The sequence below is a fragment of the Mirounga leonina genome, unplaced genomic scaffold (assembly GCF_011800145.1).
Source record: "Mirounga leonina isolate KUSES-001 unplaced genomic scaffold, KU_Mleo_1.0 Mir_176, whole genome shotgun sequence".
In the NCBI taxonomy this organism is placed as follows: domain Eukaryota; kingdom Metazoa; phylum Chordata; class Mammalia; order Carnivora; family Phocidae; genus Mirounga; species Mirounga leonina.
In genome coordinates this window covers 43,273,266-43,291,951 of record NW_023270454.1, presented here as the reverse complement: position 1 = coordinate 43,291,951, position 18,686 = coordinate 43,273,266, and the positions used below count along the sequence as shown (strand labels likewise).

At 38.2% G+C, this 18,686-nt stretch overlaps 1 protein-coding gene across 1 annotated transcript in view; it reads right to left on the bottom strand.

Annotated features, from left to right (window-relative positions):
- The window catches only part of RNF150 (ring finger protein 150), a 276,638-nt gene that overhangs the window by 109,816 nt on the left and 148,136 nt on the right, over positions 1-18,686 (bottom strand). Inside the window, exon 2 of the mRNA XM_035023019.1 lies at positions 4,547-4,797. Within this exon, the coding sequence (XP_034878910.1) occupies positions 4,547-4,797 (251 nt within the window). The remainder of the gene's footprint in view (positions 1-4,546; positions 4,798-18,686) is intronic.

Genomic DNA, 18,686 nt, shown 5'->3' with positions numbered 1-18,686 from the left:
GCGTATTTGTGTCTCATACATAGACACATATGCAATGACAATTTACAGAATATATATCTAGGTGGTCACAAAACCTAAAAGGTAAGATACTCAACTGTTAACTATTCCATGGGGTAATGGGTGATTTGTCTTCTCTTTTAGTATTTTTTTTTTTGAATGCCAAATTTATTAGACCGAGCATGTATCATTTTGAGAATCAGAAAAGAAGCAGTAACAAATGTTTTTAGAAATTGTTCCAGAAGCTATAGCAAATTTAAACAAACCAATTGCCATAAAATAGGAAAAATCAAAGAGTTGTCCTCTTAAACAACAACTCAGACTTCACTGGCTTGCAGAAAGTTTGTACTAATACTTTAAGAATCAGCTAATTCCAGTCCTATTTAAAATGCTCTTGAGCTGGGCTATCCAATAGAACTTTCCATGATGATGGGAGTGGCTACCAAATGGCAGTACATATAGAGGACATTCGAAATGTAGGTAGTGTAACTGAGAAACAGAATTTTAAATTTTATTTTATTACAACTAATTTAAATTTGAATGGTTACACATGGCTAGTGGCTATCGTGTTGGACATTGCAGACTACAAAAAATGGAGGACTACAAAAATGGAGGAAAATTTGCAAATTCCTTAAAAAAGCCAATATAACTGTTACCTGAACATGATAAAAATGTAAACTAGGGATGAATTTCACATATGAATATCAGGGTAAAAAAAATACAAATACAATGTAGCATGTGTTAGAAGAATAGTATGTATGGAAGATTTAGGGGTCTAATATTGAGAAATTCATTAATATAACACACTCCTATTAACAGATCAAGAGAAAAAACTCAGACCACAGCTGTTGAAAAGGCATTTGTTAAAATTAAACCTCCATTCCTGATTAAAAACTCTGAATGAAATAAGACTAACCCTCATTTACATAACACAAGAAAATAATGTATCTCGACCTAGAAAACTATATGGGAAAATAATAAAATGGAAAAATGATTTAAAAATCCCCATTAAACTCAGGATGTTCCCATTAAATGCTTAATGAAGAGGAATATATATATATATATAGGTTTAAAATTATATTTAAACCTATATATATATATAGGTTAATATAGGTTAAATTATATTTAAACCTATATATATATATATATATATATATATAGGTTTAAAATTTTGAAAGAAGTAAATTATCACTAACTGTGCATATTATTAATGTAATCCTGATAAACTAATATAAAAACAATCACAAATACTTCAATGTAGTGGTTAAGAGCATAGACTCTAAAGCCCTGCTGTTGGTTCAATCACTGGCTGTATTAGTAACTAGCTGTGTAACACTGAGCAACCTATTTAATTCTTTTGTTTCCTCTGTAAAATGGGGACAATAAAATCCTACCAAAGGGTTGTTAAGACTATTAAGTATTCAAATATATACAGAACTCTTAGAACATGCCTGCATATAATACTAGTTAGTATTACCATTAGTATTAAGGTAATACTAAGGCACGTTATAATCATTACAAAATTATTACAAATTATAAAATATATAAACTATAAAATGTAAATTATAATAATGTGCAAAATAAAAATACAAAAATCAAAATCCTTCCTATATGAAAAAGAATATTCCATTTATAATAGCAACACAATTATTAAATACTTAGGAATAAACACAAAAAATGTGCATGATTAAATAAGAATATTTAAAAATGTTAGTAGGGGACAAAAAGAATTGTTGAATAAAGGGCAAACATATACTAAGTAAAATTCAACAACATAAGGTTATAAATTATTCTATAAACTTAAAAAACAGATAAAAGTGATTCTAAATTTATATAAAAATAGATGTAAAAAGTGAAGGTAGAGCAATAAAGGAAGATTAGTAGGAACAGATATGAGACAATATTATAGTGCCAAAGTACTCAAAATAATATGTACTGGAGTATGAATAGATTATGGTACAGTTTCAAGGGCAGAGAAATAGAACCAAATACATATGGATATTTATTTATTTATTTTCTTAAAGAGTTTTACTTATTTGAGAGAGCAAGTGAGCGAGAGATTGAGAGAATGAATGGGGGGAGGGGCAGAGGGAGAATCTGACTCCCTGCAGAGCAGGGAGCCCGACATGGGACTCAATCCCAGGATCCTGGGATCATGACCTGAGCTGAAGGCAGATGCTTAACGACTGAGCCACCCAGGCACCCTACATATGGGTATTTAGTATATGCTGAATGGGGATACTGCATATGGGGGGATGATTAATTATTGAATAAATACCAGTTATAAAACTTGGTAGGTAGGCCATCTCAAATAAAATAATGTTGGCTCTCTATTTGATTTTTTACACTGAGATAAATTCTCTGTAGACTGATGACTTAATCATAAAAGTGAAATAAAAAGTAGTGGATGGAAATATGAGAGAATGTTTTTCTATAGTCTTGGCCTGTAGACGATCTTATTATACAAAACTCAAGAGCTATATAAAAAGATAAATTCAGTTATGTAAAACCCCCAAATCTCTGCATGGCAAAAAGCACCACAGATAAATCAAAGGCAATGACAAATTGGGAAGATAAATTAAATCTTATGTCGGTTAACTCCTTTGACTAATAGCCTTCTCTTCAATTTCTTTCACTTAACATATCAGTACGAAAATGACCAACAACTCAACTGAAAAGTGGTCAAATAATATAAGCAGGTATCCGAGAAAAAAATTCATTTTTTCTATTTTACTTGAAAAGATGTCCAACATTATTTGTGCTAAGAAAAATATGGTACCACTTTTAACATCAAATTGCATGAAACAAAAAGCTCTAACATTCTTTTGCTAAGGATGTGGGAAAACAGTATTATTAGTAATTACTGTCCTTATACTGTATAAGTAGTATCACACTAATGTTATTTACATTAGTACAAATAGTATACCGTTAGTTAATGTAAAAATTAATTCAACCTTTTTGGCAGACTTTGGGCAGTATCTATTATAGTTTAATATATACATTATGTATATGTATATATTAAATATATTCAATAATTAAATTAATAAATTTATAAATATTTATATTTATTATAAATATTATACTTATATTTTATATTTATATTTATAAATACATATTATATTCATATTTACATGGAAAATATATAAATATATAAAAATAAATTTAATAATTAAATTAATATATATTAATTTGCTATATATTTACATATATATTTAATATATACATATATACATTATTTATATGTATATATTAAATATATATATTTAATATATACACACACACACACACACCATTGCTCTACCTATTAAACTTCCAGAATTTACCTTAGAGGTATACTCACAAATGTGCTCAGTATCACATGTACATTTTTTTGTTTTTTTTTTGTAAGAGAAAACATGTTGGTAAGAGAAACTGGTTTAATAAATGTGAAATATGGAGGAAATGAAATGTTATACAGTCATTAAAAATGAGAAGGCAGCTTAGATTGAGTGTGGAGATGAATAATTCCAAGAAGTGAGAAATAAGGGTACAGAGTTAAGAGTGCTATCATTTGTTTAAAAATGTGTGTTTGTAAGCACATAAAATATCCCTGGAAGAGAAGATATTCCAGGAAGATGGCTGGGTAACTGAGAGACAGACACAGGAAGGCAATTACTTTTAACTGCACACCATTTTATACCTTTTTTTTTTTTAAAGATTTTATTTATTTATTTGAGAGAGAGAATGAGCTAGAGAGAGCATGATGGGGGGAGGGTCAGAGGGAGAAGCAGACTCCCCGCTGAGCAGGGAGCCTGACGCGGGACTCGATCCCAGGACCCCAGGATCATGACCTGAGCCGAAGGCAGTCGTCCAACCAACTGAGCCACCCAGGCGCCCCATTTTATACCTTTTGCATTTTATACCATATGTATATGTTCTCTGTCCCCAAATTAATTGCTTTTTAAAACAGCTTTTATTTCTTATCTCCTTTTCTTCCATTCTCACCAGAAAATCCTGGCTCTTCCCACACAATGTTGCCACATTAGCAGTCTCAGCTCACTCCTCCTTCTCCCTTTATTACTTGCCTAAATAAATAACTGTCCACAAAATGAGCAATAGGAATGTGGGACAAAGCACCTCATGTCACAGAACAATACTAGTAAAACATCAAAACGTGTATTTGGAAAAGAGCTGAAAAACTATATGGCAAATGGTAAAAATGTTTATCTTGGGTGGGAGGTTAACAGGTAATTTTGGTTTTATCTTGGTATTTTCTGTGATTTCCAAAGCTTATATATATATTACTTTTTTTTTAAAGATTTTATTTATTTATTTGACAGAGAGAGAGACTGAGCAAGAGAGCACAAGCTCTCTTGGGGGGTGGGCAGAGGGAGAGGGAGAAGCAGGCTCCCCGCTGAGCAGGGAGCCCAACAAGGGGCTCAATCCCAGGACCCCAGGATCATGTCCTGAGCCAAAGGCAGACGCTTAACTAACTGAGCCACACAGGCACCCCAATATGTATTCCTTTTATAATAATTTTTAATTTTTAAAAAAACTGTTTGATACTCACCTGGTTCCTGTCCCTGGCATTTGCATATCGAAACCTCTGGATATAATAAAAGACCAGCCATGCGAGGGATATGATCATCAGGACGATGAAAGAGATGGAGACAAACACAACCGAAGTGCGGCTCACGTATTTTTGCAAGTTCCGGGTTCCAATGGTGATGTACATGGTCACCGTGATGTTCCTTTCCAGCAGGCTTACTATCTCCTTTCCTTTTGGCTCAGGAATCATTATTGCCACAATGTCTTCTACACCTGTTGTGACGGGGCAAGGAGGGGGTAACAAGGATAAGGGGAGAAGAGAGAGAGGCAGAAAGTCATAGTGAAATGTCTAGACAGAGTGAGGCATAGCCAAATAATGACCCTACTTTCGACAGTTCTATGCCAGACCTAATAGCCAGCTCTAATTCTAAGATAGAACAGCCAGAAACGGAGTCAAATGCTCAACCTCCTTCAGCTACCTTGTATATGAGAAAAGAACCCAAATTGAATTCATGACCCTTCCCACCTAGCACAGTTTACATTTCTCTGGGGGCACTTCACAGACCCCCTAGGAGGGGAGGTGGCACCTTCTACCCCGTGGGAGAAGCATAAGATGCCCAATTCTTTTTTTTTTTTTTTAAAGATTTTATTTTTTAGAGAGCGAGTGAGAGGGAAACAGCATGAGAGGGGAGAGGGTCAGAGGGAGAAGCAGGCTCCCCGCTGAGCCGGGAGCCGGATGTGGGACTCGATCCCAGGACCCTGGGATCATGACCTGAGCCGAAGGCAGATGCTTAACCATCTGAGCCACCCAGGCGCCCAAGATGCCCAATTCTGTGCCACCCATCTGCGAACCTTCCTTCCTCCTCATGACACTAGGAATCCTTAAATACAGATCTCTATCATTTCTAAGGCAATTTTCTCCTACATTGAGTACCCAAAGTAACCCCAAATGGGTTTCTTGACAAGCTCTAATTATTTGTAAACATTAATATCATAGGCCTCAGGACTATTTCCTGCTTATTTTATCTAGTTCAGTGCAAACAGCTTGGGTCTCCTCATACTCAGCAAAGAGAGAAGATGGAGACTGAACAATTTCAAAATGGTTTTACTTCAACTTTCAAATATTCCTACCCCCCATGCCCATTACTGGACAGTGTGCAGCCAGAGTAGAAAGAATTGTCCCTATTCTTTATGACACCAGGGGAGGCACAGTCTCTACAGGGAGTCTTTAGTAAGGATATGATACCAGCTCCAAAGTGACCAACTCAATATGCCACCGTGGCTGATACTTGAACTAGAATACAGATTTCAGTTTCACCAGGGTCGGTCCTCTGGTATCACCCCAATTCATGCCCACAAAGCTCTTCGTGAGCCCTACTTCCATGTGGAAATAGCCCATCACCTGGGGTCACTGCAAATTAAAGGGAGCAAATTTGCAATTAGGATGTTGCAGATCCAAGGCAAAATTAAACACGGCTATAGTTGCTTCAAACTGGCCTCATTCATGTGCTGAGGTCAGTCAGGGGGACGGAACTACCAGATTACATTTGCTCAGAGAGATGCAAGCTCTCAGAGGCTACTTAGGGCTTTCACTTGACCTTGATCTCTATGCAAGTTTTCAATCCTAAATTCCTTGCTAGTATTTCACTGAATAAATACTTTAAAAGCTAACTAACTACAGGGGCGCCTGGGTGGCTCAGTGGGTTAAGCGACTGCCTTCGGCTCAGGTCATGATCCTGGAGTCCCGGGATCGAGTCCCGCATCGGGCTCCCTGCTCAGCGGGGAGTCTGCTTCTCCCTCTGACCCTCCTCCCTCTCATGCTCTCTGTCTCTCATTCTCTCTGTCTCAAATAAATAAATAAAATCTTAAAAAAAATAAAAATAAAAATAAAAATAAGAACATGGGTGGAACGAAGGTTTTTAAAAAAAATAAAAAATAAAAAAATAAAAATCAAAGTTAAAAAAAATCAATTAGCAGTGCTAAAAAACAAAATTGAATCAAGTTAATCTTGAAGATCTAATTGGCGTTATCAAATGATTAATGAATTGGGCAGCATCCCATCTATCAAGTAGAGGACAGCTCCTGAGTTGTACAAAATAGAAGGTTTTAGGGCGCCTGGGTGGCTCAGGTGGTTAAGCGACTGCCTTCGGCTCAGGTCATGATCCTGGAGTCCCTGGATCGAGTCCCGCATCGGGCTCCCTGCTCAGCGGGGGGTCTGCTTCTCCCTCTGCCCTCTTCCCTCTGCCCTCTTCCCTCTCGTGCTCTCTGTCTCTCATTCTCTCTCTCTCAAATAAATAAATAAAATCTTTAAAAAAAATAAAAAAAAATAAAAGCTAACTACATACCAAGGTATATGTGTGCACTACATCAGTTACATATATTTTTTTTTTAAAGATTTTATTTATTTATTTGAGAGAGAGAGAATGAGAGACAGAGAGCACGAGAGGGAAGAGGGCAGAGGGAGAAGCAGACCCCCTGCTCAGCAGGGAGCCCGATGCGGGACTCGATCCTGGGACTCCAGGATCATGACCTGAGCCGAAGGCAGTCGCTTAACCAACTGAGCCACCCAGGCGCCCGTCAGTTACATATTTTAAAAAATTCCTGAAACTTTTGTATTGGCCCAATTGTAAAATCACAAAGCCATAGAGTATTTAGATTTGGCTCTTATTTCTGGGAATTACTGAAACTGATGGCTTGAATTTCGATTTTGCAGAATTTACTGACAATTCTGATGCTCCTTCTCTTTTCATGTTTACTTTGGCTAATGGCTGCTTGTAGTCTGAGGTTTTTTTGAGGGATTAAGGCTACTGACAGGTTTTGTCTCTACAGAAATACGATCTCTGTGTATACTAGACTAATTTGGCCTGGGGAGGCTCATCCCAGGGCTGTAGCTATTTTATAGGTCTTTAAGTAGTGGTAGAATAATAATTTTTCATTTAATTTACTTCCTTATTTATATTTTTAAAGCATATCTATTCAGGACTCTAGAATTAGATTTTTGAGGATGGGATCTTGGTATTATTTATGAGACTCTGTATGCTCAGACTTGCACACATTCTACACTTTTCATTTCTAGTTCAGTCCTTTTTATTATTTATTTTTATTGAAGTACGGTGGACATCCGGTGCTGTATTAGTTTCAGATGTATAACATAGTGATCCGACCATTCAATTCTATACATGATGCTATGACCACCATGATAGGTTTTTACAATTTTTAGTAGTCAAATTTTACTAATATATTCCTTTATGGCTCCCGGTTTTGATTCTCTGCTTAGAAAGCTCTTCTCCACTCAAGATGATAGAAAGACTCATCGAAAATTGCTTCTCAAAACACGGTTTTATGTTTTACATTAAATCTTAACCCGAATGTGATTTAGTAACAGAACAATATTTATTGAGCTCTTACAATGTGATGCGCAGAGAGGAGACAAACAGATGCAGTTTATTTTCCCCCTAAACTCTCAGATGTGTTTGGATCTACTTTTGGACTTTGTTTTACAGTAAGGTTGACCTTTCTTCTGCTGAACCTGTTGCAGGCTGCTTAAGTTGTACAGCTTTTAACATCTTTATTCTCTGGCGGCCTAACTCTGTCTTCGCTAATTCTCCTCCATACAATTTTCCTTCTCTCTGCTTATCCATAAAAGACCATAGAGCCTAACAGTGAAGAGTCAAACCCCAGCTCAGCATTTTAAAAACAGGCAACCTTTAAAAATTCAATTTCATTTACAACAGCATCCAAAACCACGAAACATGTAGGGGTACATTTATTGAAGCACTTGTAGGATCTGTACACTGAACGAAACAAGACCTAAATAAAAATAGAGATACAGGGACCCCTGGGTGGCTCAGTCAGTTAAGTGTCTGCCTTCGGCTCAGGTCATGATCCTGGGGTCCTGGGATCGAGTCCCACATCGGGCTCCCTGCTCAGCAGGGAGTCTGCTTCTCCCTCTGCCCCTCATCCTGCTCTCGTGCTCTCTCTCTGTCTCTCTCTCAAACAAATAAATAAAATTTAAAAAATAAAAAATAGAGATTAAAAAAAACAAAAAAAAACAGGCAACCAGGGGCACCTGGGTGGCTCATTGGGTTAAGCGTCTGACTTGGGCTTAGGTCATGAACTCAGGGTCCTGGGATCAAGCCCCATGTCCAGTGCTGCACTCAGTGGGGAGTCTGCTTGTCCCTCTGCCCATCCTCCTGCTCATGCTCTCCCTCTCTCAAATAAATAAATAAATAAATAAATAAATAAAATCTTTATTTTTTAAATTTAAATTCAATTAGCCAACATGTTGTACATCATTAGTTTTTGATGTAGTGTTCAATGATTCATTAGTTGCATATAACAGAAAATAAATAAAAATAGGCAATCAAATTTTGGATATCCACGAAGTTTTAAATCACTCATCATCCATTTTTAGGGACCTGAGAAAACACTTTCTGTTCCTGTAGGGTAAAGTATAATTAACTATTTTAAAGCATTTAAACTTAAGTTCTTTGTTAACACTGCCCATGTTGTTCATACTACTGGTGTACCTTCACGATAGAAAACAGCCACTTGGAAGGAGAAACAGTGAAAGTGGCAGCTGAGCAGTTCTATTCATCTAGACCTTAAATGTATTCATCTTTCTAGGGCTGATGATGGTTAAAAAAAAAAAAAAAGATAGGATTCTTGGATATTTCTCCATGTGCTTTAGGCTATGGATTACCGTGAGTGGTAAAAAGGGTATGCATTTATCCCAACAGAAATAGTCATTAAGAAGTTAGGTACTTAGGTTATGCAAAACCAGTACAGTGAAGTGGATCTGGATGAATTATCTGATTAATCTTGATTATCAATGCACATAATCCAGGGCAAAAGCTACCACAGGGTCTCATATGTTCAAACGAGGCATATGCACCAAGGTGAGTAATCAGATAACTCCCTGATCTTTGCTTCATTTTGAAATGTGCATCCATAGTATCAGGCTTCTTCTCCCCAGGTAAATGGTAGTGAATTGCTTCTGCGGGTGTGTGGGAGGGAGGGAGAGAGAGAAGCAGGGGTGAGGAGGGGGAGAACGCACTGAAAGCCTGAGTGATCTCAAAGTTACACGCTGCCCTGTGTAACAGGGAGGCTCTGAGACTCAGGGGAAGAGAAGTTAGCAGGTAGCCAATTTTGTGGGGGTAAAATCTATAGAGGCTCTGCCTGCTATTTGGGAAATTCTGTGTTTACCGTGATTCCTAGTCGCTCTAATATTGAGTGCCTCTCTTGCAAAATTATGTCAGCCGACCATTTATTTTCCTCCCAAAGGCACTTTATACTTCTGAGTGATAGCTATTATATAATTATGGTGTATTCTGGAAAAGCTCTTTGGCCGCGCGAGACAATGTGTGCCCAGCGCACGTAGGACCTAGCGGCCAAGCAGCAGGAACACTCTGTATTTTTAGCACTCCCTTTCCCAGGAGAGAGCTCAACTGCCATTATCTAATTTGGTATATGCAGATAGTAAAGGATCAAGACAAAAGTGCAGGAATCTAAAAAAATGTTTAATAACCAGAAAATCCTTGACTTGTAAATTCAAAACCAGGTTGTTTAAACACTGCATTAAGACAATGTCTAGGACACCAACAGACTGTTAGACATTTTACAGAGCGTCAGCCCTGTTCCTCCCTGTGCAGCTCAGAGGGTGATGACATCTCTCCCAGGTCCATGTGATAAAAAAAATCCTTTTTCAATTCTCTGTATCCTCTACAGAGGGCCTTTTAGAATTTAGGCAATAATAAGAAAAGCCCGCAGTATTCCCTTTGGAGATATTTTCTATTTATTTACTTAATATCTGTTTTTTTTTTTTTTATAGTCAGCTCCTGATTGTCATCTGTTCTTGTGACATAATGTATGTAAACTGATCTTAAAAACTGCAAAGTATCATATAAATGTAAAAAAAGCTTTTAATAAACACAGATGTAAAAATCATAAAGCATTCACAAATAGAATCTAAAAATACAGTAAAAGAATCTTCATGACCAAGTGGAATTTATTTAAGGAATGTGAGGGTGATTTAACATTAGAAAATACATTAATGCTTAACGAAGGAAAGGAACAAAGCATGTGATCCTCTTGTGTAGCTAGCTGTCCTTCAATATCTGGTCTCTTTCTCACCTATAATCTTAGTGTGTTAGCTAGGCACAGGCTGACCAGTGAAAAGTGTTAATCCCTCTACTCCCCTGCAGCTAGATGTGGCCATGTGATTAGTATTTGGCCGCTGAGATGTGAATGGAGAGGATGTTTGCCACTCCGGGGTCTTATCCACAAAGGACTGAGTATGTGCCCCCCAGATTGTCTCCCCTTTTCCCTGACTTCAGCTAGAGAGATGTGGAACAGCCAGCTTCTTAGACAAGAAAGCCACATGTTGAGGATGGCACCCATTCTTGATTCTTATTAAGAATAGTATAAGGAAATGTCCTTAATGTGATAAGGATCTTCCAGAAGTAGCACATTAAATGGAGGACACATTAGAAGTTCTCCAATTCAAATCATGAATAAGACCAGGAGAAGCCAACACTTAAGGTAGAAATGGTATCTGGCACAAAGAGACATAGAAACTAGAGTGTAAGTACTGGAAATGAAGAGTGTAAGCTGTCATTATTTCAGGAAATCACATGACCATCTAGAAAAGCCAAGATAATTTAGCTTTTGAAATTAGAAGAACATTCAGTAAATACAAGATTCAAAATCCAGATCAAAAATGAAGGGCTTTCCATATACCAGGACACAATATCTAACCAGAAAATGTAATGGAAAAAATGATCTACACATAATAGCAGCAGAAGTTATAAAATATCTAAGCACATGTCTAAATAAACACTAGCCGCATATGCAGAAAACCTCAAAATAAAGTTTCTCTGAAAGACATCAAAAATTTCTGAAGCAGATTTCAACTTAACCCAGGGTTATTTAGTATTAGTATTATATACTTAGTTTCCAAACACATGTGATTTTTAAAGTTATCCATGTATAATTATTATTTTATTATTTCATTATGGTCAAGGAACATAGGCTCTTGCTATTGTTCCTTAATCATCTAATACATTTTTGGGGGATCAATGTCCCGTTTGTATCCAGAAACATTGTATTCAAAGCTCTTCTTTGTTTGGTATATATATATCTCATTGATTAAGTTTATTAATTACATTCAGGTTTTCCATATCTCTGCTTATTTTTTCTACTTGATTTTGAGTTTCTACGGCGAACTGCATATATGCGCTCATGACGGTTCTGTCTGCTTACTCTTTTGTTGCTGGGACGGGTCTGAGGTCATCAAGATTCTTGTTCCTTGTAAGCGGTCTGTTCTTCCTCTCTGCAACCTTTTGAAGTTATATTTGAGAATAGTCTTGGATGCTTCTAAATGTTACTGTGTCTATTTATGAGTATTCATCAGTCAGTCTGTAGCACACCAGTGCCCCCGTAACCGTGGTTTCAATGAACCTGCAGTTAACTGCAGTCCAGAACGCCCTGACGTATCATCAGAAGGCCCACCGCAGCCTAACACTACATCACAGTGCCTACGTCATTCACCACACTTCATCTCTTCATGCAGGCATTTCATCACCTCACACGGTCATAAGAAGAAGGGGGAGTACAGTACAATAAGGTATTTTGAGAAAGAAATACATTTTATTACGGTATACTGCTATAATTCTTCTATTTTGTTATTAATTACTGTTGTTGCTCTTTTATTGTGCCCAATTTCTAAATTAAGCTTTATTATAGTTATGTGGAGGAAAAAACATAGTGTATATAGGGTTTGGTACTATTCACAGTCTTTTTTTTTTTTTTTTTAAGATTTTATTTATTTATTTGACAGAGAGAGAGATAGCGAGAGCAGGAACACAAGCAGGGGGAGTGGGAGAGGGAGAAGCAGGCTCCCCGCCGAGCAGGGAGCCCGATGTGGGGCTCGATCCCAGGACCCTGGGATCATGACCTGAGCCGAAGGCAGACGCTTAACGACTGAGCCAGCCAGGCGCCCGGTACTATTCACAGTCTTGTATCCCCTGGGGGTCCTGGAATGTTCCCCTGCAGTTAAGGGGGAATTACTGTACACGAACACTTTCAATCTGAGGTATTTCATTCTTTTCTTTATGTCTAAAACATCTGTCTTCATACTTTATTCAAATATTTCCTTCAATATTTTTTCTCTCCTGTGATTCCTATTATCCTCTTGGTGGCATTCATTCTGTTAGCTATATTTTTATACTTTCCCCCCTCATTTAAAAAAAACTTTTTATTTTGAAATGATTATAGACTAATATTGGCAAATGTAGGGCACAGAGGTCCCAAGAACACATCTCCCAACTTCCCCCAATGGTGGCATGTCGCATATTACAGTGCATTATCAAAACAGGAAATTGGCTGGCACAATATAATTCACCAGATTACAGGACTTAGACTTCACCAGTTTGGGCATGTGCAGAGTTTTAAAAGGTCTTTGTGTAAAATTCCATGATATTTTATCACACATGTGGAGTCATTCTTATCACTACCACAATTAAAATATTGAAATATTCCATCAACAAAAAGAACTGCCTCCCCCTCTCCTTTCCCTTCCCTAACCTCTGACGTCCACTTACCTATTCTCCATCTCTAGAATTTTATCATTTCTAGAATGTTATATAAATGGAATCATACAGTAACACTTTGATATTCGCTTTTTTTTTTTAACTCAGCATAATGCCCTTAACATTGATCCAAGCTGTTGCATGTCTCAGTAATTCATTCCTTTTTACCTATGAATGGTATTCTATGGTATGGAATATTTAACCACAGGTTAACTATTCACCGATTGTTGGACATAGGGGTTATTTCCAGTTTGGGACTATTAAGAATAAAGCTGCTATAACCATTAGTTCACAAGTGTTTGTGTGAATGTAAGTTTTCATTTCCCTGGATGAATGCCGAGGAGTGCGATTGTTAGGTTGTATGGTACCTACATGTTTAGTTCTTAAAAGAAATTGCCAAATTGCTTTCCAGAGTGGCTGTATCATTTTACATTCCCACTGGTAATGTGTGAGTGATCCAGTTTCTCAGCATCCTTGCCAGTACTTGGAATTACCACTAATTATTTTATTTTTTTTATTTTAGCCCTTCTAATTGGTATATAGTGGTATTTTCACTGTGTCTTTTATAATTTCTAAAGAGAAATTATAATCTGATTATAATCTGTTCTGGCTGACTGTTGGAAGAGTCTCTCAAGCTCATCTTACAGCTCATGAATTTGTCTTTCCTTGTATCCATTCTGTATTTTATCTCATTTATTGTGGTCTTTATTTAAACTGTTGAATTTTTCATACTAAATGTTTCCTTTAAAAAAAAAAACAGGGGCGCCTGGGTGGCTTAGTCGTTAAGTGTCTGCCTTCGGCTCAGGTCATGATCCTGGGGTCCTGAGATCGAGCCCCGCATCGGGCTCCCTGCTCAGCGGGGACCCTGCTTCTCCCTCTCCCACTCCCCCTGCTTGTGTTCCTGCTCTCTCTGTATCTCTGTCAAATAAATAAAATCTTAAAAAAAAAACCAAAAAAACCTTCCGGCTTCTTTTTTCTTTGAATAACTTCCACTGAATAGAAGCTTCTCTTACTTAATATTTGTGGCCCATCTTTTCACTCTTTCTCAGCCGGTATCTGCTCACTCTGTACTTTCTCTAATAATGGTGGTACTCCTCAGATAGCTCATATTCTCTACCTGTGAGTTCCTATTTCCCTGGTGGAATCAGCTACTCTGTCCACTCATGTTTTCTGTGGAAAAACCTAAGGCAGGGGCCCTTGTTCTGTTCCTCCAGGAGATTAAGGAGAGGTATGGATAAGCTCAGGTGGCCCCAAGGACAAGCAGTGCCTCCTCCCATTAGGCAGGTTCTCCGCAATGCTGAAGACTGCTTGCCCCCCTCTCAGGGACCCCATCCCCTTGGCCTGAGGCACCGCTGAAGTTCAGGCCTCCCCAGTCAGGAATTATCTCCCAGGTCCCTGTAGCTCTGCCTATGATCTGATCCAACTCCATTTCCCACCTGCAGCCTGCTTCTCAAACCTCCCTCTACGACTCTCAGAAACTTGAGTTTCTCATCAACAAAGCCCCTGATAGCTAGCTTCCATCTCTTCTTAGGATGATTCCTTTGCTTCTTTGCTTTGATTGATCTGGCTGCCTTAGAAGGACACTAGTTTCTCTGCGCTATGATTAAGGGGAAAGGTAGTTTTCATTTTTATTTATTTTTATTAAACCATACTCCACATACCTCAGAGCCTGAAGAGAGTGTGGTGTCTGTGTTCTACTTTGTTACTTCTAGACCGTTACTCCCGGTAACGGAGTTCCGTCTTTGAGACAAACTTTGAAAGCCGCTTGTCTTTGAGATTCTTTCCACCCGCGTTTCCAACCCTGTCTCTCATCTCCTTGCCTGGTCTACCAATCTCCTGTTCATCTCTTTTATCACCCTCTTTAGCTCCTGGCTCGTAACATTCATCCTCCTTGGGCTGGCATTTTAGTATTCACACGGATAAGACGCCCACTACTCTGGCCTGTCAGTTGTTTGCTCTTCTCTTCTCCATCCATCTTCCTTTTCCTCTAGTCCTTCTCAAGACACACATTCTTATCCTGTACCTTGTCATTACTAGGAAACTGCACCACCTCTGAAATCCCAATTTCAAAGATGTCACGCTCCCAATGCCCCTGCATCTTCTTCTAGCTCTCTTTGCACAGGTACCTCCCCACCCATGACCAACCCCCTACTCCACTTTTCTTACTGCCCATCAGCTCTCTCCTGGCTTCATTTCTGTCCTTACCCATCTATCCTAATCTCAGCATAGGTCATATGGTCCATCGTTATCAGAAATCCTCTAAAAATACCCTTAGCTCTCTTGCTCTTCTATTTCTCCACAGAACGTGCCCTACAAGATGTGCTTTTCTATGCCTCCACTTTATCACATGAACACTGCTAAGAGAAAAATCTCATGAGTCATCTGTTTTTGCTTCAAATTTACGATCCCTTCCCACAAATGAACACCTAACACTGCCTATCCTATTCGGTTCTGGACCTGCTCTCCCTTTGTCCAAATGATGACCTCAGATCTTTACATCTCTCCTCAAATCTCCTGTGCCTCTTCCCACCCACATTCTCAGTTAGTGATCTTACTGTAGGAGTCTCTGAGAAAAAAATACCCACCAGAGGGAAATCTCCTGTCCTGTTATTAAATGAGGTAATTCGCAGTGAAGCACTTAAGCACAAGGCCTGCCAAATAAAAACCACGATATAGATGTCAAGTTTTATTAGAATCATTATGGTTTTACCACCGCCAAATACACAAATGAGACCGCCCCACCCCATCCTCTTCTTAGCACAATGCAGGACATATCTCCTCTGCTACAAAGGCCTAATCCTGTAAGTGCAACTGTGCCCAACCAGTGACATCACAGTCAGGTGTGGGCAGGGCACACAAGACTTTTATTTGAGGTAAGAGGAAAGCAAATGCCCTCTTTTCCTGCTGATCTTAAACAGGAACATCTGGGAGGCTAAGCTGTGGCAGTCATCTTAGCACAAGGGGACTAGACTAGGGATAGAGCTGGCACAGATGGAGGAGAGCCAAAAAATCAGGGCAGAAATAATCTGATGGCATGATCTAAGCCTTGATCAAGCCATACCTGAAGTCAGAATGCCTTTGGACTTCACAGTTACCTTGCTAAAGACAGTTTGGGTTGAGTTTTCTGCCCTTTGCTTCCATATGGCATAACCAGGTAGTTACCCCCCAAAATGTGTGTCTGTGCAAAAGAATCCAGGTCTTCTGAATCCCAAGCCACTGTCACTGGGCCTCATTATATTTCCATGTAATTTCTTAGGTGGCCTATAATTTTACTTTATCTGAATTCACATTAACATTCACCCTTAGTGTTTTCATCTGTGTACGTATCAGAAAAGAATGTCCATATGAAGTGTAATTATTACTGTCTGCCTTGCACATACGATTCCAAGGCCATCCTAGGCCATGAATGAGTGCTCATTCCAAATGGCCCCAGTGTGTTGTTAGCTCTTCTACTCCAGAGAGAGGTTAGCGCTATCCTGAACCATGTACCTTTCCTGAAACCTTGTTGGGGATGGGAAGGACGTTTTCTGGAATACAGTCTTAGTCTGAACTGTAAAAACAGTTTTCAGGGGATAAAAACAAATTCACAGGAGGACTAATTAAGGACTGTGAAATTTATCATTTGGGAACCAAGCAGACATCTTGTAGTGCAAATTAACAGACATGATTCCTCCAGAAGTCCCTCAAGCTCAAAATATTAAAGGTTCATCTGAGTTGTTGGCTAAAAACTGGGTGATCTGTGCTCCCCCAGTGCTTTGCTGAAAACTTGAAATGTGTCAAATGCTGGATGTTACTGAAGTACATTTTAATTATGCACCAGATCCTTTAAGTGGAGATTTTTCATTACAGTCAGGCAGATGATCAATAACAACCAATTTTCATGAGGTCAAAAAATGTTTAAAGGAGATGCTAACAATAGCCAATTTTATTTTCTTTGGAATGGCTCTAGTAACTTAACTCACTGATGTCATTTCCTCAGCTACACTTGAGATGATCAATGACTCACACTTCTTAAAAAAATGTATATTTTTTCCTGATTTACAAGTGCGTAGAATTTTCTATGAATTTGTGATAACTGTAGGGTGAGTGATGAATATAATATAAGGCATTTTATTTATAGCCCCACCTGTAGCATTTTCTTTGAACATTTTCAGTAAATCAGACTCAAAAATAACTTACTTCCAGTTTTTGTGAGAATTTTAAATGACTAAATGGTATCATAGAGCCCAGGCTAAAATAAAGCAAATCATAGAATACTAAATTGATCTGTACAATAATTCTGTTTTTATTAGAGCAGATAATCTTGCTTAAAGAACCTTCTGCTTATATATAAAATGTTTTAAATTCTAATTTTTTTTTAAATTTAATTTTTTTTTAAAGATTTTATTTAGTTATTTGACAGAGAAAGACACAACGAGAGAGGGAACACAAGCAGGGGGAGTGGGAGAGGGAGAAGCAGGCTTCCCGCCGAGCAAGGAGCCTGATGTGGGGCTCGATCCCAGCACCCTGGGATCATGACCTGAGCCGAAGGCAGACACGTAATGACTGAGCCACCCAGGTGCCCCTTAAATTCTAATTTTAGCTTGGATAAAAACCAATATACATATAAGTCTCATTAAAGAGCAAACTGATGGAATCACAGGATAGGAGATGATGACAGACCAAAATTCTGCAGCATTTCTCCCTTCCTAATAATCTAAGAGATGAAATTAAATAGCAGAATCATTCACCATAACTTCTAGCTGGGTGACCCTGGAAGGTTTACAAAATCTTTAAGCTTTAGGTTCACAATCTCCAAAACTCTAATAGCAAACCTACCTAGTCCAAAGGGGTGGGTGAGGATTAAATGAAATAATGCATATAAAGAACCCAAAAATAGTGGTTGCCCAATAAATAGAAATTATTATCACCAACATCATCTATCAAATAATTTAAAACATTCCCGACATGGCAAAACTTGCATTGACACCGCAGGAGATAGGGCAGGGGTGGGAAGGAGCACACCAAACTTGGCTTCCAACCTATACCCCCTGAATACCACGGGGACCCCTCCAAACAGCTGTGGGCCATGAGGTCCATGCTGAGCAAGTTGCCATTTGTGCAACATGAAGGGTTATCTTTTCACCTCCCATTGATCAATAAAAGGAAACTCTGAGGTAGATAATCAGGAAAGCAATCTTCAAAGGAAACAAATGAACATAACTGGGTTAGTAATTAATGGCCTAAATGGTATTGCTGTTAAGGTAGTGAAAACTAATAATTGTGTAACTTTTAGTTCAAAACAGAAATCAAAGAATACATGGATTTATGTTTTGTTTTGCTTTGAACTACTGGGAAAAATCACATCAATTATTCCCCAGTAGACGGTTTTTAACAATGCATGGCCAAGAACTTCGAATTACAATGAAAAAACCCCACAATGTCAAGGACCTAAGGAGCTTCTAGATATCTGTGGCACACTATTATGTGCCATTGCATAGAACAGGGAAATATGCATGAAGCATTTCTTCTCACAATTCTTGCTTAATTGGCAGAAGTGACCTGGAATTCCCAATTCGCTGCAGAATTATTAAA